At 39.3% G+C, this 25406-nt stretch overlaps 2 protein-coding genes across 5 annotated transcripts in view; both read right to left on the bottom strand.

The window, feature by feature from the left end:
- The window catches only part of kif9 (kinesin family member 9), a 109948-nt gene extending 100686 nt beyond the window's left edge, over positions 1-9262 (bottom strand). Inside the window, exons 1-2 of the mRNA XM_072570115.1 lie at positions 9001-9262; positions 3378-3479 (exon numbers count right to left, since the gene is read on the bottom strand). Coding sequence (XP_072426216.1) covers positions 3378-3473 — 96 coding nt within the window. The 5' untranslated portion in view covers positions 3474-3479; positions 9001-9262. The remainder of the gene's footprint in view (positions 1-3377; positions 3480-9000) is intronic.
- A 5122-nt stretch (positions 9263-14384) lies between these two features.
- The window catches only part of nbeal2 (neurobeachin-like 2), a 227775-nt gene continuing 216753 nt past the window's right edge, over positions 14385-25406 (bottom strand). For 2 of the 4 annotated variants that reach the window (XM_072570079.1, XM_072570080.1), the window contains exons 52-55: positions 25207-25368; positions 22463-22611; positions 20076-20244; positions 14385-18115 (exon numbers count right to left, since the gene is read on the bottom strand). In XM_072570079.1, the coding sequence (XP_072426180.1) occupies positions 18008-18115; positions 20076-20244; positions 22463-22611; positions 25207-25368 (588 nt within the window). In that variant the 3' untranslated portion in view covers positions 14385-18007. The remainder of the gene's footprint in view (positions 18116-20075; positions 20245-22462; positions 22612-25206; positions 25369-25406) is intronic. The other 2 variants (XM_072570081.1, XM_072570082.1) reach the window with 1 other exon arrangement.

The raw sequence follows: 25406 nt of genomic DNA, 5'->3' as shown, positions 1-25406 counted from the left end.
CCGCACCAGGTTAAATGTGATATTCCCAGATTTGGGGGTGAGGGAGAAATGGCAGTAGGAACACCAATGCCAGCCACTTGCCTCCTCTAAGCAAGAGAGACAGTTTACTTCAGGGGATGACGTTTGGTGTCGAGACCACAGAAATGGCCCTGCATGGGTACAAAGTGAAGTTGATGTGAGGTCATGTCCTGTGACATACAAAGCTCATGTAGGTGAGGCGGTCCTGAACAAATACGTGGATCACCTGTTTGCCACTTTGCAAAAAGGCAGGAGCAAACATACCTGGCCCCTCAGGACAGCCAAAAAAGCTGTCAGATAGTATGGGATCCACCTCTCTGTCTAGTGTTGAAGAAGTCTCAGAGTCCAAGATGAATGCAGACTCAATACAGTTACAGCCAGAAGAAAAAGAGGAACATCTGCCAAGATGCTCCGGGTGCAAGACATAGCTATGGTCTGGTACACACTGCCTATATCCAAGTCAGAGTCAGATGAACCGGACTTGGGGTGAAAACTTCCCAGGAGAAGCTACAAGATAGAGAACAGCCCTACATCCCTGGACTTGGGAGGAGAGGGATGTAGTGATTAGAAACAGGGCCAGGTGGTTTTCATTGACTATGAGATCCTTGATTGGGGTTATTAACCTGGGCCAGACGGTGCTTAGCTGACAGAGATAAACAGGAGAAAAAAATATAACTAGGAGGTTTAGAACCTCCTCAGTTCAGGGGACTGACTCTGAGCTGGCTGTGCACAAGTAAATAAAGGGTGACGTGGTGACAGGATAAACGAAAAAAATAATAAAAGAAGGACAAAAAATAAACAGCTGCTTCAGAGAGGTTCCAAGCTCGCTGGTCAGAGGCCATGTCCTGTGCACGTGTAACTAAAGGGTGACTTGGTGATAGGATGTCAGCCTCAGGGCAGTTATTTCAGATTCACAGCTGAAATTCAGATATGTAGTTGAATTACACTTATGGCATAGCTGCTCAATACCATATCACTCATCTTGAAAGAGGAGTGCATGTATCTCAGCTGTGATTGTGACTACATTGGAGAAGCGAGGCAAGTTTGATTGTGGTAACTACAAAGGTATATTCTGGCCTTCTTTTGTAGTTTCAGTATGACAGCAAACTTTGTTTTAAGTGGCATCTTATGAATAGGCACTCTGGATAAACCGGCAAAAATTATATATCTCAAATTCCAGAAATTTACATCTGTGATGTCCAAGTAGTCAGTTGATAGTGTGAGTGAGAAGGCTTTCTGTTGGTAAGTTTTATTTAATGCAAAGTTTCATTATTATTTAAGCAATAAATAAAGTACAACGGTGGTATGTTTAGTACACCCTGGTCCCAAAGGTGCAGGTCAATAAAACATTTGCTTTAGTATGATTTGCTCAGTTTAGTTTCTAGTCAGTGGCAAGCTCCAGGACATTAATAGTGAGAGAATTGAGCAGTCATAATCCTATCCAACCTTGAGGTGTAGTCCATGAACTCTCGCTATTGTATTTGATTCCATGGAAGGACAAGGACCATGCTAAGAGGGGAATGGGGAAGAGATGACCAAGAAGGTAATGACATTCTAGCCCTGAGGATCTGGCAGTGGTGCAACAAACAAGTCTAATGAGCTCACTTGGGTAATCAGAGAATATATCTTCACATGATACCTCTTATCCAGTATACCTCCAATGCAGGCATCCTGGTCCATTGCTAATATTCGAGGAGAAAGTGAGAACTGCAGCTACTGGAGATCAGAGCTGAAAATGTGTTGCTGGAAAAACGCAGCAGGTCAGGCAGCATCCAAGGAGCAGGAGAATCGACGTTTCAGGCATGAGCCCTGAAGAAGGGCTCATGCCCGAAATGTCGATTCTCCTGTTCCTTGGATGCTGCCTGACCTGCTGTGCTTTTCCAGTAACACATTTTCAGCCATTGCTAATATTGCAATACTATCTTCTATTGTGTGCCAGTTGTTCTGCAAGATTATGACAGGATATCAACAATAGTGTTGTGTTGTACTTGAATGAGACATAAGTGGGTGGTCAAAGAGGTGGTTAGTGGGTATATGGCCAGTAGCAATGTATAGAATACAAGGTTGAAGCATCTAACCACTTATAGAAGCATTGAAAATAGGAATAGGAGTCAGCTATTTGGCGCTGCAAGCCTGCTCTATCATTCAATATGAACATGGCTGATCATTCAACTCAGTATGTTGTTCCCACTTTCTCCCTCTACCTTTTGATCTCTTTTAGTCCCAAGAATTGTATCTAACTACTTCTTGAGAATGTTCAATGCTATGGCCTCAACCACCTTCTGTGATACAGAATTCCAATCTCTAGGTGAAGAAATTTCTCCTCTTGTCAATCAAACACAGTGCACCTCACTTACTGACTTTAGCCAGCTCTCATACTAAATCAAGATTGCATACAATAAAAGAAGTTAGTGTTGAATAACCAGAAGCCAAGATTGCCTGCATCTTATAAGGCCTATAAAGAGATGGTTCTTTGCATTGTGAAGCTGGCATGGTTGTGAAGCTTGTGGCATCTGGCATCGCGAAGAACATTCATGATGATCATCAGGCTGCTGATGGTGGGACCACAGATCTCTTCCTTTGCTATCACCAAAGTTTCCCTCCTGACTTCTTGGTTTCATATATTGAAGAACCGTCACCTGCCTAACTAAAACAAAAAAAAGGAAGAAAGAGAGCAACAGCACAGCATTTGTGCTACAGAAGGAAATTTCATAGCAATGGTTTCCAAAGCTTGGCACTAATTCTAGCTTTCTTACCTCACATCTGCGTCTACAGAAGGTTGAACTGATTTAATCAAGAAATGTATTATTTTTGTATCAGGAGGTTACCATGATGGTAGTAGTGAAATAGTGGACCTTTTCTTATCTTCCAGTTTCTGTGTTCCTGAAAATAATCCTTCTATTTGTTATTAAAAGATACGTTGCAATCCTAAAGTTTTAATTATAGTGTATACCTGTTGTCAGCAACAGAGGATGTTTATATACCATATAAGGAATACTTAATCAGTACCTTGACTCTGTATTTAATTAGTTTTTCAGTGAATAAACCCAGTGGATGAGCCTTTGGAGAGTAGACATGAAGCACAAAGACACATGAACAATAAAATTACTTCTTATTGGTTTAATACAGGCTATTACAGTTGTTCATGCCACAGTAGTTAGTTAATTCTCCTAAGACTGAAAATGAGTCTGGATATTTTTGACAGCTAATTGACCAGGGGAGAGTGACTGATGATATGGTGACATGATGTTCACCTTCCATTAGAAGTTGTTAGCTACTCCAAAGGCCTGAACTCTTCATTGTGATTTCTCAATGTAAATAAAACATACACAAGAATCCTCTGTAATGGTCTTCCTTACCTGATTATCAGGTAAAAACTCAATCATATCTGATGCAAAATTAGTTGTTGTTCTGACTCTGGCGAACACCTTCACACCACTGCTTTTGTTGCTCATCTTCAACTAAAGTGCAATGAAGAATAGTTAGACCATAAAATGTCAAACGATCCTCTTTTTTACATGATGGGATAGGAATTCATATCAAAAGTAATCCAAATAGTGAGTGGAACTTTAAGCAGGGTAGATGAATGCCTAAAAATATAAAAGATACTCGTAGATTAATTGAATTAGCAAAACTGTGCCAAATGGATTTCAATATAAATGTGAAATCATCCACTTTTGATCTAAAAAGGATAAAATAGAATATTTACTAAATGAAGGAAAGTTTAAAATAGTGGAAGTAAAGAGGGATAATTGAAATTTCATAAGTGGGTATGGAGAATATTTTAAAAAGCTAATTGTTTTCTGGCCTATATATCTAATGAACTATAATAGAACTATGATGTGACCATACCTAGAGTCTGCGAGTTTTGAGAAGATTTGTAGCTCAGGTTGAGGGTCTGGATATAGGTTTGCTCACTCAGCTGGAAGGTGCATTTTCAGACGTTTCATCAACATATAAGGTAACATCTTCAGTGAGCCTCCTGACGAAGCACTGCTGATGATTCCTGCTTTCTTTTTATATGTTTGCATTTCTTTGGGTTGGTGATGTCATTTCCTGTGGTGATGCTATTTCCTATGGTGATGCCATTTTCTGTTCTTTTTCTCAGGGGGTGGTAAATGGGGTCCAAGTCAATGTGTTTGTTGATAAAGTTCTGATTGGAATGCCATGCTTCTAGGAATTCTTGTGTGTGTCTCTGTTTGGCTTGTCCTAGGATGGATGTGTTGCCGCAGTCGAAGTGGTGTCCTTCCTCATCTGTATGTAACTATACTAGTGAGAGAGGGTCATGTCGTTTTGTGGCTAATTGATGTTCATGTGTCCTGGTGGCTAGTTTTCTGCCTGTTTGTCCAATGTAGTGTTTGTTACAGTTCTTGAACGGTATTTTGTAAATGACATTAGTTTTGCTTGTTGGCTGTATAGGGTCTTTCAAATTCATTCACTGCAATTTTAATGTGTTGGTGGGTTTGTGGGCTACCATGATGCCAAGGGGTTTGAGTAATCTGGCAGTCATTTCTGAGGTGTCTTTGATGTAGGGGAGGGTGGCTAGGGTTTCTGGACGTGTTTTGTCTACTTGTTTGGGTTTGTTGCTGAGATTGAACACAGTCTGTCGATTTCTTAACAAACCTAAACAAGCAGACAAACCATGTCCAGAAACCCTAGCCACTAGTATGGTGACAAATCGTCTGAAAATGAACCTACCAGCTCAGCGAGCAAACCTACATCCATACCTACAGTCTAGTAAGCAAATCTGGGTGCCACACCATTCAAAGAGATTGTTAAGTCAAGTTAGGAAGGGTGAACTGATTCCTTTCCTTGTCCCACTACTGTACTGGTCAAAATAAAGTTTGAATTTACAAATGAGGGAATATTGCCAATTGTAGTTCAGTACCAGAAACAAGGGAATAAATTTTCTTAAGGAACAAAGAACTAAGTTATTGGAAACCAGGCCTACTCAAATATAGATTTAAAGATTATTAACAAATGATTAGAACTGCAGAAATCTATACAACTGTTCTTCTTGCAAATTACACACATAACCTCAAGTCTGGGAGAAAAGTATTAAAGTGTTTGGTACTGGAATGTCTTCCTGAACCAGCTAAGGCTGACTGAATCTACTTTACATAGATATAAAAAACTGCAGATGCTGGACACCAAAGTAGGCAAGCAGGAGACTGGAAAAACACAGTAAGTCAGGCGGCATCAGGAGGTGGAGAAGTCCACGTTTCGGGTATAACCCTTCTTCAGGAATGGAGGTGGTAGATAAGGTGGGGGGGGGGGGTGGAGGTTAAGGGAGGGGAGAGGAATGGAATGGTAAGGTAGTGAGAGGTGAATACAGGTGGTGGGTACAACCTGGTTGATTGATGGGAGGAATTAATCCGGCTAATAGCAGGAGAGAAGGGTCGGTTGATGGAATGGATGGGAGAAGGCAGGCGAAACATACCCTTAGTTTGCGGTTGGTCTCTCTCTGCCATGTCTATACTCAGTCTCCTCCATTGCCACAGTGAATCAGACCACAAATTGGAGGAATAATACCTCATCTTCCGCCTGGGCAGCCTACAGCCCAGAGGACTCAACATTGAATCCTCCAAATTCAAATAACCTACCCACCCATTCCCGACTTCCTTTCAAGCCCGCCCCCTCTCTTCCATCCCTCTAACTGACCCTTCCCTCCAGCTACCAACCATATTCATTCCTCTTATTGACCAACAGGTTGTATCTCTTGTATTCGCCTATCACTATCTCACCACTGCACCCCTCTCCCCACCCATAACCCTTCCTCTGCCTTTATTTACAGCTCCCCCAATAACTCTATTTCTGAAGAAGGGTTACACCTGAAACATCAACTTCTCCACCTCCTGATGCTGCCTGAATCTGCTTTACTGCAGACAGTGATGTACAGTAGATTTCAGTCTTCTTTAGGAATCCTTCATTTATGATGATGAAATCTTCCAGATTTTCAACTCACAAATGCTGTTACTCCTGGGACAGTTTATTTTGCACTGTCTTGTGTTCAAATCCAATTATTATCTACAAACTGAGTCATGTGATATTTCCGAAAGTGTTGTCAGCTCATTGATTTCAATTGAGCAGCTTCTGTTCTTTGCAAATGTAACCTTATTTTTGTGCTGCAGCCAGTCTCCTTAACTTTAAAGGAATTCTTTCCAAGGAGACCAATATATGTACAATTACATTTTAATTTTATACTTCAAATGACACATCTTCATATCAATGTACCGACCATAAAGGAGTTTTATTTTTACTGAAAAGATTCTTGTTTTAAATTATGAGGAAATATTACATAAGTTAGGACCATATTCCCTGAAACTTTAGAAGTTGTGGTTGAATTGATCAAGGTTTACAAGATATATGAGGGAACAAAAATGGTTGATAGAGAAAACCTCATTTCAGCTGGCAAGGAAGCCTCAGGGAGTAAAACATTGCTAAAAGGAGATGAGATATTGACGTTTTTTGTCTTGCACTGAACAGAACTAGGATGCAAGAAACAAACTTAACAAAAAAAGAACCATTTCGTACAGCATGAGTGAGGATGCTGATTAGGTGGGCTGTCATTGGCATGGAGATGCAGCGAGAACGGCTCACTATCACTTTTATTTTTCAGATCAGGGCTTTGCTGTTGGGATAAAGCAGAGTTTGGCTGTCTCCATTACCTAATTCTAAGTTGCTATATAGATGTAAGTTTTATTTTCTGCTGTGTTCATATCATATATGCATATCTCAGTGCTGAGATAATAACACTGAAAATGTTAATATATGAACTTAAACTACACTAGTAAGTCATTGAACTATTGAAGACGGACTGGCATTCATACACGGTCTCTCTCCAGTTTGCTGCACAGTAATCAGGACCAAACATAAGAGTTTATTTTTTTCTCCACCCAAGTTCAGGAAATATTCATTTGAATTGCCTTCAATTCCAAGGTTCTTAGACTAGGTATTAGCCTTTATCTGAAATGGAATTTTAAACCTGCTAAATATCAGTTCTGAAGTCAGGAATTCTATCAAGGCTTTCTTTCAAACTTTAAAAAAAAATTATGCCCCTTTTTGAGATGCTAGCATTTGTTTAGTGGTCACAGGACATTGATTAGGCCACTTTTGCAATTCTGGTCTCCCTGCCATAGGAAGGATGTTGTGAAACTTGAAAGGGTTTAGAAAAGATTTACAAGGACGTTGCCAGGGTTGGAGGGTTTGAGCTAAAAGGAAAGGCTGAATAAGCTGGGACTATATTCCCTGAAGTGTCGTAGGCTGAAGGGTGGCCTTACAGAGGTTTATAAAATCATGAGGAGCATGGATAGGGTAAATAGGCAAGGTTTTTTGTCCCAGGATGTGGGAGTCCAGAAATAGAGGGCATAGCTTAAGGTGAGAAGGGAAAGATTTAAAAGGGATGTAAGTGGTAACATTTTCACGTAGAGCGTGGTGCATGTATGGAATGAGCTGCCGGAGGAAGTGATGGAAGCTGGTACAATTACAACACTTATAAGGCATCTGGATGTGTATATGAATATGTAGGATATGGAGGGATATGGGCCAAATGCTGGCAAACGGGAAGAGATTAAGTTGGAAATTTGGTTGGCATGGACAAGTTGGATCAAAGGGTATGTCTGTACACCTCAATGACTCTACTGCATTCAACTCAATATTGGATATTGGCTTGGGTCAAAGAACATTCCTGGGACTTGGCACATCATTTTGAACAACACTTCAGGATACTATTGAGGGAATGCTCCATTTCATGCAATCCAGCTACTTGTTGAGTTGTCAAACTACTCAGATGGATGTAAAAGATGCTCTGACATTCCAGGGAAGCTCTGTTTGGTACAGTGACTAATTATATATCCCTCAATCAATGTAACAAGAAAAAAACGATTATTTGGTTACATATTTTATTTTTTGTGGGTCTTCTGCATGCTTACGTTTTTTATATTACAACATTGGCTGCACTTTAAAAGTACTTCAATGGCTGTTTTGTGTTTGTTTTTGGATGAAAGGTACTCAATGGAACTTGCTTCATTTTCATGCTTTTGATTCTTATGGGGGCTCTTACAGACCTCAGCACCTCGCCTGGAGAGTGGCAGTTTTGATGGTTAGGGGATGGTTGTTCTCAAAATAAGTGAGTCCAACACTCCAAGTTTCAGCAAGAAAGCCAGGGTCCTCATTCCTCGCCCAGTGCCAGCAGACATAGCTTTATGGCATATTGAGATCAAACCTAGTCCCACTTTCCCCTCTGCCCAATTGTAGCAAACAATAAATGTAAAATGAGGAATGATAGAAGTCGTATTGCCCACACTGAATTAAAAATCACACGACACCAGGGTATAGTCCAACAGGTTTAATTGGAAGCACTACCTTTCGGAGTGCTGTTCCTTCATCATGTGGTTGAGGAGAACACAATTGTAAGACACAGAATTTATAGCGAATGTTTACAGTGTGATGTAACTGAAATTTTACATTGAAAAATACCTTGATTGTTTGTTAAGTCTCTCATCTGTTAGAATGACCATGTTAATTTCACTTCTTTCAAATGTAAATCACAAAACATTTTTTTAAAAGTTACATTCTCAGGTTAACTTTAACAATTGGTGTCAGGCAGATAATATGTTGACGGTGTTGGCCCCCTGTGTGATGTTGTCTGTGCCATAATGTTTAGACTGATTCTAATCTAAAAAAAATGAGTTAACAGGGTCTGACAGATTTAGCCATGATTAAATGGCGGAGTGGACTCGACGGGCCGAATGGCCTTACTTCCACTCCTATGTCTTATGTAGTTTTTGAGCAAAGTACAATGCGCTCCGAAAGCTAGTGCTTCCGATTAAACCCGTTGGATTATAACCTGTTGTTGTGTGATTTTTAACTGTGCACACCCCAGTTCAACACCGGCACCTCCAAATCATGACCATACTGAGGCTCGGAGTGGCTGCAAACTCTCTGTATAAACTGGAAAGGAATGAAATGCTGACAACTTACTGTCCCCGAGGTTTTTTTTCTCTCTCTCCCTCTCTCCCCTTCCGCCCGCGCTCTCCCTCACACTCTCTTTCTCCTTCAGGAGGCTCCAAAGACATCACCTCCCAGATGCCGGGCCGCCATCACCATGGAAACTGTTCCCAAGGTGACCAAGCAGAATAGGGTCCCCTGCCACCTAAACCCAGTTGCGGCTCCGGATTCAGCGCGGATCTCACTTCGCTTTGTAACTAAAGCGGATTCCATTGGACTCGCTTTGATTTAGATTTTCTTTGTTATTTGCGAGCGGATAAACGCAGCAGTTGCTAAGGCCGCTGTCGCTGGGGAAACGTAACGCGCACAACACCAACGTCGGGCCGTCGTCACGGGAGACGATTCAGCCCCGCCCTCCGCATTCAGCCCCGCCCCACATTCCAGCCTGCTCTCCACAGACGGCACCACATTCAGCCCCCCCCCCCCCCCGCGCATTCAGCTCCGCGCCCCCGCATTCATCACCGCCTCGCGCATTCAGCCCCGCCCCCCGCATTCAGGATCGTCACCGGCCTTCAGCCACGCCCCCCACATTCAGCCACGCCCCCGTGTTCAGCCCCGCCCCTGCATTCAGACCTGTCTTCCGAATTCAGTCGGACTTAATCTTGAATTTCCCATGATTTATTCAATCCCTATTTGAGTACTATCCTTTTGAACAAACATGTCACACTTAACCTTTTTAGCCTTGTTCCATGGTGACACTTAAATATGACACTATGTTACAGTCTAACATGTATTTGGAAAGCAATAGACTGATTAGAGATAGTCAACATGGCTTCATGTGTGGAACATAGTGTCTCAATAACTTGATAAGAGGTGGTGGTGGAGGGTTGCTTCTCAGATTGAGGCCTGTGACCAGTGGTGTGCCACAAGGATCAGTACCGTTTCCACTGCTTTTTCCCACTTATATAAATGATTGGGATGTGAATGGTTAGTAAGCTTGCAGATGACACCAAAATTGTAAGTGTAGTGGTCGGTGAAGAAGGTTACCACAAGAGTTCAATGGAATCTTGATCAGATGGGCCAATGGTCTGAGGAGTGGCAGATGGAGTTTAATTTAGATAAATCTGAGGTGCTGCATTTTGCAAAGGCAAATCAGGGCAGGATTTATACACCTAATGGTCCTGGGGAGTGTTGGTGAACAAATAGACCTTAGAGCGCAGGTTCATAGCTCCTTGAAAGTGAAATTGCAGATAGGATCGTGAAGGTGGCGTTTGGTGTGCTTTCCTTTATTGTTCAGTGCATTCAGTATAGGTGCGGGGAGGTCATGTACAACACTGATTTGGCCACTTCTGGAGTATTGCATGCAATTCTAGTCTCCCTGCTGTAGGAAGGATGTTGTGAAACTTGAAAAGGTTCAGAAAAGATTTGCAAGGATATTGCCAGTATTGGAGGATTTGAGCTATAGCGAGAGACTGAATGGGCTGGGGCTGTTTTCCCTGGAGCATTGGAGGCTGAAGGGTGATTATATCGAGATTTACAAAATCACGAGGGGTATGGATAGGTAAATAGGCTAGGTATTTTCTCTAGGGTAGGGGAGTCCAAAAGGGGATAGATTTAAGGTGAGAGATATAAAAGGGAGCTAAGGAGCAACTTTTTCCATGTGGAGGAGGCTGCGTGTATGGAATGAGCTGCCAGGGGAAGTGGAGGAGGTTGATAAAATTACAATGTTTAAAAGGCATCTGGATAGGTATATAGGAATAGGAAGGTTTAGAGGGATATGGGCCAAATGCTGACAAATGGGACTAACTTATATAGGATATCTGGTCAGCCTGGATGAGTTGGACCAAAGGGTCTATTTCTGTGCTATATATTTCTATGTATGATTGTAGATTTATTTGAAATCTCAAGCTTTGAGAGCAGTACCCCTTAGGTCTTGGGCTATAACCTGGCGATTTTGGTGAAGATTTGTAGCTCAGATTGTGGATCCATTTGTAAGTTTGTTCGCTGAGCTGGTAGATTTGTTCTCAGATGTTTCATCACCATGCCAAGTAATATCATCAGTGAGTCTCCGATGAAGCGTTGGTGTTCTGTCCTGATTGCTATTTATCTGTCTGTTTGTTGTGGTAGGTGATATCATTTCCGGTTCTGTTTGAGAGTTTGGTAAATGGGGTTCAAATCTATGTTTCTTAATGGAATTCCTGTTTTAATGCCAGGTCTCTAGGAATTCTCATGTGTCTTTGTTTAGCCTGTTCGAGATGGTGACGGAACATCAGAGAACAAATCTACTAGCTCAGCGGGAAAGCTTACAACCTATAACCTGGCGTTGTGTGACTTCTGACCTTGTCCACCCAGTCCAACACTGGCAACTTCAGGTCTCATCTTCTGATCAGACCAAATATCAGTAAACATATTCCTATAGACAAAGCCATTGCAATACCTGCTCTCTCAACCTCGAATCAGCAGAAGCACCCTCAAATCTGTCAGAATGTGTTTTAAATTCTACTCCACAGACTTAGGAACATCTAATGCATCACCATAGAATGCCTGAGATTCCAGGTCCATTAGAAATGCCAATCTTAAATTCCAGTTTTTAAACTCTTCAGTATATAAATATCCTACATTGTTACCTAAAGAACAGAATGTCCTGCCCACGTGTCTTGCTTAACCACTTTCTTTGGACCTTGAGCAAATTAGTTCCTGGTTCTTACAACAGTACACTTGCAAGTGCTTGGCATTTGAGACAAACGTACGTTGTGAAATGTACCACATATATGCAAGTTGACTTGGTTGTTTGAATGACTGCCTGCCAAACATGATTTTTCTTATTAGTATTGCTCCTTTATATTTCAGACTCAAAGCTATCATTGTATTTCTCCTGTATGGGGATTGCAACACATGGAAAAACAATATTAATAAAGTAGAGAACTAGGCCACACCCAGGGGTAGGCATTGTTCTGATTTTTGCCTCATTGTCAAGTTTTCATCTTTCCATTTAATAATCCAGTTGATTAGTTCATATGGTTTTTTTTGTTACACCTTCATAAACTGTTTTGAGATGGTTTCCAACATAATACTTGTGAAAGATGATGAGATGCTCTGGGCCCACACTATTTTGTTTAATACAATGGGTGGGAGGGCATGTCCATAGATACATTGTACTAAAACTCTTTGAATGGCAGAGCAGACCTAATGGGCTGAAAGGCCTACTTCAGCTTTTATGTCTTGCATCTTATTTATCAAAATTTTATCCTCTTAAGAATCTCTCCAAACCAGTTGAGTTTTATGGTCATTACGGCTGATAACAGCTTTCCACTTCCGCTATTTCTTTTTAGAATAATTGAATTTAAATTCTCAAATTACCACAATAGAATTTGCATTAATGTTTTGACAACCAAGGTTTTCAAATGATCAGTTTAGTAACATAACCACTGTATTAATATGCCAGTTCTGTCTGACAAAATATTTTTTATCTAAGATTGTGCTTCAGGCAGCACTGTGTTGACAGTAAGCCATGCTGTGTTATCCTGTATGTTTCTATGCTTTACAAAACTAGAAGGAATGGAGACAGAAGGATACAGAAATAGAAAAAAAGAATCAAGGAGAAATAGAAACCTTCAAAATAAAAAATTGAAAAGAAAAAACAGAAGTGAGTTTTGGCAACTGTACAAATCTGTACAGGTTAGGTGGATAGGCCATGCTAAAATTGCCCATAGTGTTCAGGTATGTGCGGCTTTGATGGCTTAGCCATGGAAAATGCAGGGTTACAGGAACTGGGTGGGTGGTGGGGTGGATTGGGTGTGGACTCGAAAAGTCGAATGGTCTGTTTCCACAGTAGGGATTCTATGATCTTCTCAAAGATCATGTGATCTAAAATCCCTGTAAGATGACTTAACGTGTGCACAAAGAAAATCAAAACATGTTATTTTTAAATAGATATATTTATAAAACATTTTCCATTTTCAGTGTTTTTGAAAGCAAAAGTTCAATTCACATACACCACAAGCAGTAAGTGGACAAACAGATCAAAAAAAGGCCACAGATTTTTTTTTACACTTAAGGCATTTTCCCTTTAACGCAATCTACACACATATGCACACACGCACAAACAAACAGAACATAAAGAAACATATGTACCTGTACACATAAATGCATTGAATTTAAATTCAATATCTGTGAAACGTATTCATCGAAACATCTACTCTCCAATCAGGCAGTGGAATAAACATAAAGGCAGCTGTTATTTTAATCCAAGCAGTGACTGTATTGGCTTTATGACTTTACCTAACTTTTTTTTAAAAAATGCTGATAAGAAACCCTTGATGTTGGTTGCTGTGATAGTGTAATGTGCATAGTGCAAAACACCAAACTCTAAAATATATCCACTTTCCATTTTCAAAATCTCTTCAAGACTTCTTCACAAAGTATCAACATTTCTTTTACGAATTACAGTATTCAAGCAGATGTCAATAAATTTTTACATCAAGGTTTGTTGCCTTCTCTAACACGTCAATGTATATTAATCCACATACACATGAAATGTTTTACAAATAAGGAAGTATTCAGCCTGCTAGCAGGAAGTTTGACATTGATGTTGCCTTCTTTTAAGATGACAACAAATGTGCATATTCTGGCAATACAGAGTGGATAACTAAACGGAAACAAAAAACAGATTTTCCACTTCTCCTTCATTCATTTTTAATGAAACAGGGCCATAAATGGAGGAAGTAAGGCCATAAATGGAGGAAGTAAACAAGTCCAAAAGTGCTCCTAATTTAGGATTATTAGGTCTAGTGTTTGCTCTCCATGAACACCTGATGAGAGACCCAAATATTGCACAGACATATTGGGCAGTTTTAACAATCATTGCCAGGAGTTTGGAGGAAAGGCCACAAATTTGGTTGAGATCAGGAGATGACAGAGCCTGTGACCCTGCTAGTAGGCCCAATATGTCTGTGCAATATTTGGGTCTCTCATCGGGTGTTCATGGAGAGCAGACACTAGACCCAATAATCCTAAATCTTTTTATGATTGTTCCTCACAAAACTCAAATTTGCCAAGGATTCTCAGTTCCTTACAATAAGTGGATGTTCTAGAAACTGAGTGCTATTGAGACTCAGTTGGTTGCACATGGAGTGGCAGAGTGGGTGGGAGGTGCCACAAGCTGGAGGAAAGGAAAATTAAGAATGCACATTAAACTTATTGGAATGAGTATGTCATAACATTTGATTGCATCCTATCATTTTGCAGCAAGAAAGTTATTTATTACACCATTTGGGACAGTAATAACTGCATATCACCACATATGTTTGTGGATCCAAATATAATATTGTTGCCTTTGCTGTGTGGGATCTAACAACCATGAATAATTTGGATGGCGAGAAGACTTATCTGATTGTGGTTTCAGTTTGGGAGCAATGTTAATCTTGTAGGAAACATTTATTAAGCACCTATCGGAAATGAATGCTGGCTTAATTTAAAAGTCTGGAACAAGTAATGCTTGTAGATTGACTAGAGTGAAAATTCAGGACGTTCCTTCCCTTTGCATGTTTGGAGATCTGATAGGGTGAGGGTTAGCTACTTAATCTGAGATATCAGCAGTACCCTTATCTCATCAGAGGATCAGGGAACATGAACTCAATTCATTCCTAATGTTTGCACATGGCAAAGGCAATTAATGATGGTAGGAGGTGGAATCATCCCAGATTTGCCCCACTCTCCACCCGAAGTTGTCAAGGTCAATTTTCATGTCTCCACCACTATCCAAACTGAAAGCTACCTGCTTGGCTTCAATTTAGAAACCATGGCCTACATGGCCCAAATTCATGGTGCACCCAAGACTTGAAAAGGTGGAGTCTCTAGAATAATTTTTATACAAATTATTCACTTAGATTTTCATTAGAGACACTTTTCTATTATCCACTTCAAATATAACACCCACATCAAATCATGAAACACTGTCTGTTCCTATTGGGCTGAGATCACATGTTGTTTACCAACACACATATGAAATACTTGCCTTATTTTCAAAAGGTCTAAAACATTGTCCCAGCCTATGTTGGCATTTTTTGGCAATTTGTTTTGCCTTGGAATTCTGTTGAGCTGCCCCTGTGAACCATTGCAGTCAATATGCTTGTTAGGTGGGAAACCTCAGGATGTTGATCCAGTAGCAATGAAGGAACGGGTTGAAGTCGGAGTAATGTGTGATTTGGGTTGAACTTGTAGGTGATGTACCTTGTAAGTGATACTCCCTTGTCCTTTGAGGCGTGAAAGATTATGGGTTCATTAAGTACTACTGTAAGTAATTTACAAAAATGTTCCCACAGTACTAATTATTAAACCAAAGAAGTAATGACTAAAATTACTTTCTAAAATCAATTATATTCAAAATACACCTTAAAGCTAATATAACAAGTTCCAAAAATCCTTTACAGAAAAAAATAGAACATTGATGAATTTTGAAGAGCTGTATTTATGGCATACTGAGATGAGAAAAACAGTGAGTTTCCTTAATAAATAGTCACCCCAGCCATAAACAAATATCAGCAGTATATATACCATTACTAAACATATAACATTTGTGGAATCACACAGGAGAGGATGAAGGGGAGAAAGGCCAATGAATGAAAATGTGCCATATGAGTAGCTCATTCTTGTGAAAAATTAAAAGATGAGCTTGCCCAGATTAATGATCTCGTAATGGTTTCCCACTTCTGTTTTGGTAACATCCCAAGTTTAAAACAAAGTCAATATATAAACTTAAAATATTAAAATGCTCTAGTAATTTTAAAATTTATTTTTTAAATCTTCCATCAGCTTTCCATTTTTTTCCAAAGATGTAGTATTGTGCCAGCAACCCATGACTATATTTTTACCCAAATGTCCATTTGTGTACATCTGTGCCAGACAGTGTGTGCCAGGACATTGTTTAACATGCCAAGTGGCCTCAATTTCAACTTTAAGTGGCTCTATATTGATCAGGAGAGGAAATCCTGCCTGAATCTCCCATCATCACTATTGCTCAAGAGGATTAAGACAAAATGTTACATTCCAATTCAACTTAATATTCTGTTATAAGAAGGGAAAGTTAAAACCTAAGGTTTATCTTGCAGGTTATCTATAAAATAGAGAATAGTGGAAGGGAAGACAAGTAAATCAAAAAAAATTAATTCAGTACTCACAAGCTTGGTTTTCAAAAGTATGTAAATTTCAGGAAGAACAGCAAACCAAGACTTCCATGTTACAAAAGTCTTGGAGGAAAGTACGTTAGGTTTAATGTAGGAATCAGTGTCATGCATCTTTGAATCAAAGGGAGAAAAAGGTGCACTGCAGTTTAGAAGGATTTAAGAAAAGGAATTGTCATCATTAAAACTAGGAATGAAATCGGAAAATATATCACAGAGAGAAGTTGGAGATTAGATAGAATAAAAGATAACAAGATTGTGAAAGGCATTGTTACGGTCACATTGATCAATAGATTGGCTATTTGGCCCATTTCATGCCCATCTGTCAGCACTTTGCTACAGCAGTCCAATTATTCCCCACAAATATCTTCTCTTCAAGTATTTATCTAATTCTCTTTTAACACATTATTAAATTGTCTGGGCCTTGTTACTTGATATTGTGATTCATGAAGAATTAACAGAGAGAGGATAATGGCAGTGAGGGGTGTAAATGGAACACAATGGTAGATTACAGGTGCACAGTAAGCAATTTCAAACAAGTGAAAAACACAGATTCAACCTCCTGTCATGTGGTCCCAAGGAATGGCACTCCTAACTGAAGGGTAGGATCTTAAAAATCTTACTTTTATGAAAAAAAGTAAATTGGTAATAATCACATTATCATTTCACTGGTTCTTTTTGAGGTAAAAAAACTTCAATGCACAACTGTACAAATTGGAGAAGGGTACCTACATGTGTTCCTGGTTTGAAAGACTTCGATCTCAGTGTCATCATCAACAGATTCAGTAAATTTTAGCTACAAGAGATTTTAGGTACAAGGTTAGCTCACAGTTGCTGGAATTGCTCTCTTTGAAGTGAAGGAGATAGAGGGAAAATTTCATCGTAGTGCACGTAATTAATTCAAGTTTTAATAAGGTAGACAGGAAAAATGTGCAATCAGTTAATGGGTACAAAGAATAGGAAACACAGATTTAAGGTTTTGACAAGAGATTTAGGGCAAATATGAGGAAGAACTTGTTTTGCACAGTTAATGCCAATGATCTAAAACTAGCTGGCTATAAGGGCGGTACAAATAGTGATGATCAATAATTCGAAAAGGAAAGTGGAAGTGCACATGAAAGAAGTGACCTATGGGGATAAGGTAATGGAACTGACTGAACTGCTGACATTGATTCAAATGAGCCAAACATCCCTTCTCTGTGCTGTAAATGAATTTATGGGAAATAGAAGCTACAGAAATGGATATGAAAGACTAACTGTTCGCAGACGAATTGTACACCAGCTGTTAATATGATATCAAGTGTTAGCAGATAACAACAATCCTTTACATGTATTTTAAACTTTAGCAATATGTCTTGTATCTTTAACTTTTCCCAAGTTGCAACAGTGACAAAAACATTGAAAAGGTGAAGATTCAGAGCAATGATAAAAAAAATCCCTGCCCACAAAAAAATCTCCAAAACTCAATTATTAACATCTTCATACCCTCATAATAACTACAACATTCTACATATATCCAGAGGTTCACACTGTGCAGAGAGAAGGATGTTGTCAAAAACTGACAATTATCTTAAAAAAAAACTATTTTATAAGTCCTTGCAGTATTAAGGCATTGGATCATTCTCCCACATTCATTGTAAACATTCAATGTTTTAAATCCTTTGGATCTGATCAGGCGCTTTGGTTGGTGAAAGCAGCTCGTTAAAAGTGGATGAAGAAGCACAGCCCTATGCTTCTCCATTCTGCCAGCTTTGCTGAGTGTTCATTTTTTAAAAAAGTTTTAAATAAATTGAAAAGTTTTTTGAAGATTGTAACAGCAGATGGATTCTTGGTAGAATGTGGCCAATCATAGAGGAGTTCTACTTGGTGCTTGTGTCAGTCTTGTTGTACTCCGTTTCTCCAGATGACACCTGAGAAATGCGCCTGGTGGAACTCCACAGACGCTTAGCGAATTGACTTGACCGCGTCTGAAACAAGTACAGAGATTAAACTAAGAGATGCTGTTATCAATCATCTATCTCTCTCTTTATTCATAGAATCCTTACACTGTGGAAGCAGACCATTTGACCCTTGAGTCCACATCAACCGCCAGAGAGTTTCCTACCCAGACCAGGCTTCTAACCTATCCCTGTAACTCCACATTTAAAATGGCTAATCCACTCAACCTTCACATCCTAGACACTATGGGCACTTTAGCATGACCAATCCACCTACCCAGCACATATCTGGACTGTAGAAGAAAACCAGAGCACCCTGGGGAAACCCATGTAGACATGTGGAGAACGTGCAAACTCCACACAGTCCCCAGAGGGTGAAATTGAACCTGGGCCCATGGCGCTGTGAGACAGCAGTGCTAACCACTATGCTGCCCCCATTTCTCTCCTGAATGTGAATGTTGTTGAGTTGTGGCCACATGGACACAGCAACCCTCAAGTATCATGCCCACGTGACCATTCATGACTCCAGCCACTTGCACTTTCTAATGACCATCACGGCTAATCAGCACCTTAAATCTATTTATCTGCCTCCCTTTTATATACATGAAGGTAGGCCACTTAATTCCTTCAGCCTGCTCCACCATTCAACAGGATCATGGCTGATCCAACAGTCCTCACGTCCACTTTCTTGCCCTTTCCCCAGAACCCTTGATTCCTCTGCTATCAACAATCTAATTCTTAATTATACATAATGACTCTGCTGCCCCCTCCCCCGCTCACAGTTGCTGGTCTCACCAGCACCTTATATAGTTGCAATAACATTTCCTGACTCTTATGCTTCAAGACCCTTAAAATATATGCAGCATTCCAATAGCCTTCCCAATTACCTGATGCACCTGTGTTAGCTTTGTGTTTCATGCACAAGTTGACCCAACTACGTTTGTGTTCTCACCTACTGCAGTTTTACCCTATTTAAATGATACAGTTATTCTCCCTTCAGATATGAACATTTTCCCATATTATACTCTATCTGTCAACTTTTTGTCTGCTAACATAACCTATCAGTATCTCTCCGTATCTCTAAAATTAGGTGTACCTTTCCACCTAATTTTGTGCAAATTTGGTTGCAGCACTTCTGCTTATTCTCTCATTTCCTTTATTCTTTGATACAAAAGAAGTTTTTGATCTATGTTACAAAAATTTCAAGTGACCAGGCATGCACAGTCTTTCAGGGGAGAGAGCAGCACCAGCACATGTGTTACTCGAGAAGGCATGGCTGGTGTGTAAAGTGGAATGTGACACTGGGACAGTGCCAATTAAGTATTGATGGAAATGAAGTTTTCAGGGACGTAGAGATACTATGGAAGAGTAGGGCCATCTATAATGCTTTTTGAGATAGCCAATGCAGACTTTGCTGGGCAAATTTTTTGTACTGTCCTGGTTCTGAGTTCCATTTAAACTCAGAATCCAATGACATAAATGGAAAATGTTTGACCAAATAAATCAGTCACTTGTAATTACTCAACAGAGAAGGAGCAGCTTTGATTTACATATCATTTCCATAGGTCATTCTAAAGTATTTCTTGAGGGGCAAACATACTTTTTTTTAAAAAATAGCCTAGTACAGTGAGTGGCCAGTTTGGACACAGGAATACAGAAAATTTGGTGAGTTGCCACTCAGTCTGGTTTGGTAGTGTTGGTGGTTGAATAAACATTATTTGGAATGAATGACTGCTCTTCAAAATTTCTACAACATACTAATATCCCAACTGATGGAATGGCATCACTGATACTGCAGGGCTCCTTTAGTGATGCACCCCAAATTATGTACTCAAGTCTCTGAGCTGAGATGTTTTGACCTCTCTTTGAACTTACATTCCTTTGTATCTTATTTGGCTTAATATTTTTCTTTACACTTCAATGAAGCATCATCAAATGATTTAATTCATTGAAGTGTTATATAAATGAGGTGTAATTACTGTTATCCTACCAAATTTCTTGTGCCTTCCTCACTGTGTTTTACCTCAGAGGGTTTACCCGATGCCACCACAATTAGTTTTCCATCATTTAAACCGACTAGAATATGGCTGTTATCTTTGGTAACAGAAACACAGTGAATGGGAACCTTCATGACCATTTGCTCCATTGCACTCTTCAAACTGAAAAAAAACACAATGAAATAGCATGACAGACATTAAAAAAAACTTCTGATATGTCATTACTATTAGTCTAACAACAATTTACAATAGTCTATTAAACTCAATTTAAAGAAGTTAAATTGACTTAGCATCTGCAAGCTTTTTGAGGGCAAAAATGATCAATTTCCGTTGGTCTGTGACAAAACATGATTCGTGATTTCCTACATCGTATAGTTACAAATATTAGAACAATGAACAATACAGCGCAGAACAGGCCCTTCGGCTCTTGATGTTGCGCTGACCTGTGAACTATTCTCAGCTCGTCCCCCGACACGATCCCAAAATCACCCATGTAAGGATTGTTTAAATCTCCCTTATGTGGCTGAGTTGACTACCTTAGCAGGTAGGGCATTTCACGCCCATACCACTCTCTTCTGATTCCCCCACCAACAGAAAAGTTTGTGTGTCAATCCTCCTTGCACTTTGATTATATTACCCATGAACTTTTAAAAAGGGAATACAGCCATTTTAATGCAACTTGTTCTCATATAGTAACTCTTTAAATCTTGTTTTTATTCTAGTAAATCTTTGCCATGGATGTCTCAAGGCCAATGCATTATTCATGGAATTTTACAGTACAGAAGGAAACTATTCAACCTAACGTGTCTATCCCACTACTGAGAAAGCTACCCAGCTAGTACCATTCTCCAACCCTATCTCTGGAGCCCTCTAAATGAATCATTTTCAAATATATATCTAGCTCTATTTTGTAATGTCCTCGGAAATCCACGCCACCACTCTGCCAGGCAGCACATTCTAACAACTCTCTGAGCAAAAACATGTCTCCTCATCTCACTCATAGCTCTCTTGCTGACAATCTTGAAATTGTGATCCCGAGTTACTGACATACCAACTAGTGGAAACAGAATATCCTTCTTTACCCTCTCAAAATTGTTCATAATTTTGAACACCTCAGTAAGGTTCACCTCTTAACCTTCTGTGCTCCAAGGAGAATGAACCCAATTTCTCCAATCGTTGTTTGTATGTAAAATTCCTCATTCCTAGTATCATTCAAGTAAATCCTTTGAACTTTCTTTAGGACTTTAACATCCTTTTTTACATTTAGTGCCCAAAACTGAACGTAATATTCCAATGTGTTTTGGGCAATGATTTATAAAGTTGTAGCATCATTTCCTTACTATTATACTCTAAGCCTATTTAAAAACTCAAGGATCCTATATGCCTTCTTAACAATTGATTCAACTTGCGTGGCTACCATTAGAGAATTATGCACTTGAACCCAAGGTCCCTCTGTTCCTTTGTTCTAACAAAGAGTCTGTATTATCTATCCATATTTCTTCTACCAAAATGTATTACCTCACATTTGTCTGCACTGAAATCTATCTGCCAGGTGTTTGTCCATTTGGCCAATTTGTCAGTTGTCCTTTAAAATCACTCAGCATCATCCTCACAATTCACTATTCTCCTTAGCTTAGTATTATCTGTATATTTAGAGATTTGCCCTTAACACCAATCTCCAAATTGTTTATATGGACCAGAAAAAGCAATGGTCCTAACACTGATCCTGGTGGGGTGGGGGTAGGTCACCGCTTTTAACTCATGCCCAGTCTGTGAAATGCCCATCTATTCCTACCCTCTGCCCTGATTTTTTGGTACAGCAAGATTTGACCATTGCGTTGGTGCTGCTGACAGATTTACTTATCCATCTGCTCTACACAATTACCAAAAGCAGAGCCAAGAAAATCTGGTACCAAATCCTTAAGATCCATGCAAAAGACAGAGTCCTCTGCAACAGAATCAGTAACGCAATGCTTTTGTGACAAAAATATTCAGGATACTCATCAGATGGATAATGGAGCAAAAGCATTGAGTTAGATTTATTAAAAGATTATAAATACAGAGTAAAGTTCCATTTACACTGTTCAATCAAACACTCCCAGGGCAAAGACAGCATGGGTTATATATAACTAAATTCACTCCACACTATTTGATTAGCATTACCCAGCTTTAGCACTGATTCAACACTGAATCTGGAGCCAACTTCATCCTGTGTGGCTCATTTATGCACTGAACCACTCAAAGCAAATGTGTTTATTTCAAATACATACATTTATTTTAATTTATGGTGGTGAAGACAATCAATCTCCCTCAAATTTCAATAATAGTGTATCTATCCTTTGTGTCAAATATAACAATATGAGTTAACAAAGCACTTTACCTCCGTAGGTCCCGGATCTGCAGTGAGCACTGCTCGGTACCCAGTAACACAAACTCTTCAACGATACACATTGCGGACACTCGCTCATCCATGGACACAGAAGCCAGGTGCTTGCCATTCACAGAATATAGATGCAAGAGCATTTTATCCTAGATTTAAACAATAAAAGATGGGGATATTAATATCACAAAGATTTCTTAGATATCCCTTTAGCTAAGTTAATTGAAATTTGGATGAAATGTTATTGATCTGGAATGTTATCTGTTCCTCGAATGCCAAACCTGCCAGTTTCTGTTACACTGACTCAAACCACTGTATGGACAACCTGTCACACATCCTCCACACAAAGATAATGGCAAGGGACCAGAGGTACCAAGAGAAAAAAAAAAATCACAGGGATGAACCCATTAGTTGAATAATTATGTTTATAATATGGTAACTAATGAGTAAGACAAGATAACCTATCAGAACCCAACAGTGTCCACTTTAGAAATAAAAAAGAATTGTTAATGGTTGATTAATGATTTTTCAATGTCCTTCCAATTCAAGAACTATCCCCTTGGATTGGAAAACTGTCAATAACTTTCCATTATGGAAAGAAAAATTGAGAAGTTATACTAATAGGTCTATAAATTTCCAACCAGTTGTGGGAAAGTTAATGTAACCTGTTACTAGGGATGGCATATGGACAAATTGCAATTGATCAGAGAGAGCTTTGGTTTGTAATAGGTAAGTCACATCAAACAAATATGTTGAATTTTCCAAGGATATAACAAATGTGCTAGGGCTCATATGGAACAGTGATATTGTCACCACCTTTAGGCACAAGATTCAGGCTTATGTCCCATCTGCCTCAACCATGTTTGAACAATTTGTTTAAAAATATCAATAATATTAAATGGCAATGAACTATTGATGGATGTTATTTATTTGGATGTTCTAAAGTCAAAACCAATAACACATGGAATTGGAGGCGACTTAAAGACTCAGGTAGAAAAGTATTAAGCAAATGATGGAGCGTACAGACAATGGATATGCATTCAAATTGCAAGGGCATGACAAATGGTGTCCCCTGAGATCAAGCATTAGCAATTCAGTGTTCAGGCAGTACTGTTCTTCCCCCTTTGGAATGTTCAGATAAACATAAAATTTCATGGCACATAATCCCATATTTGAATATCAAGGGAGTTCTTGTATCCAGGTTCACCTACTTATCCCTCAAATCAAAAACAGCATCATATTGATTTAATTATTCATTTACTCTTCATGCAAATGTTCATTGCAATTTCTAAGAATTTTCAGTGCACAAGTTGAATTGGACAAACTGGGAGAGGTTTTAAGTTTCAGACGGTTGACTGTCAAAGTGTAAAGTTCAGCAACATGCTCCAATGCAAAGTGGGCTGAGAGATTTTGATTTAGTACCTCCAGTCTCATTTATATTTCCCAGCTACAATGCAGGGCAACAGAATAAAATATGGTCGAGAAAACCATGATATGGAAGAGTGTAGGAGGTTGAAAATGAGAGTTGGTCATTAGATGTTGCACATTTTCTGAAATCCTGTGAAGCTGTTGGTTTCATTCACCTAATACAGCTATTACTGAGGTGTCACGGTCCAAGCTTATGTTATATCCTAGAAGAAATAAGGACATTGATAAATCTTACTTTTTAGGATAGTATGGAACTCTTATAGAATTAACACAGCGTTGATTTTTCTGTCTTTGAAAATACATTGACAATTATTAGCCATCAGGGACCAGGACAAAGTGGGGATAATGGTCACAAAGATTGAGGTGACAAGACCCTAGTCCATAGACATTCCTGAACAGGCATCAGATAGTTTTCATGCATCCTCTGCACCTTCATCTATGCAAGTGTTTGGAAAAGTGAGCATATAGTCCTCAGCATGAAGTAAACTAAAATGTGACCTCGACCTATATGATGTATAGATTCTGACATCATGAATATCTATTCCATATTTGTTGGTTAGATGTTGTTAGCTCTTAGGTAGAAAATAATTTAACAAATTCTTGTCAAGTGACAATCCCCATCTGCACAAGACCATAAAGCATAAAATCAGAAGTAGGTCCTTCTCCCCATTGAATCTGCTCAGGCATCTATGGCTGATTTGATAATCCTCAAATCCACTCTCCTGCCTTTTCCCCATAACCCATGAATCCCTTACAGATTAAATAGTTGTACAGCTCAGTCTCAAATATTCTGAATGACCCAGCCTCAAGCCCTCTAACACTTCAGCTGGAGAGCAGAATACTTTCACAGACTATTGTGAGAGTAACACCATCTGTCCCAACCATTCATTCATCCTCTGGTATCAATGAACCACCCTGTCTCTTTAGCTTATTAGATCTAAAACATTTCTTCTTAATAAACTATTTTAGATTATTTAAGAACACAATGCCTACTTAGGTATCTGTGGCTACCGAATCTAAAATGTTTCGACCCTGACTATTGCCATAATGTACTTGTCACTCATGATTTTTTGACTCATCAAGGAACAAGACAAGGTTAAGACAACAGGTTATTCAATACATTGTATTATGCAAAGACAAAATGAATTATCCAATATAATTCAATTTTGCAGGGTTCTGCACACCAGGTGCATTTCCAAGTAATTCTAAAAAGTGCAGAGTTTCTGCCTCTGCCACTTTTCTAAGACAGTGTGTTCTGAATCCTCTGAAAAACCTTTTTTCCAACTCCCCTCTGCCATTTTGAATTGTGTTGTTACCTTTGATGATGCCCTGCTTTCTATACTGCTGTGAATGACAATCTGACCCTCACATCCAATGACAAGGTCATCAATAGTCATGGGCAGCGTGCTTTCACAGGGGGGTCGCAGGGTCCGCATGAATTGACCTCGTCGAATTGTATGTACAATGACTGTGCCGTCCTGTAAAAGGGGAAAGGTTTAAGAAATGTAAAATTATT

The sequence above is a fragment of the Chiloscyllium punctatum genome, chromosome 5 (genome assembly GCF_047496795.1).
Source record: "Chiloscyllium punctatum isolate Juve2018m chromosome 5, sChiPun1.3, whole genome shotgun sequence".
Taxonomy (NCBI): domain Eukaryota; kingdom Metazoa; phylum Chordata; class Chondrichthyes; order Orectolobiformes; family Hemiscylliidae; genus Chiloscyllium; species Chiloscyllium punctatum.
The sequence above is the reverse complement of the archived record's forward strand: the minus strand, read 5'-3'. Positions and strand labels throughout refer to the sequence as shown.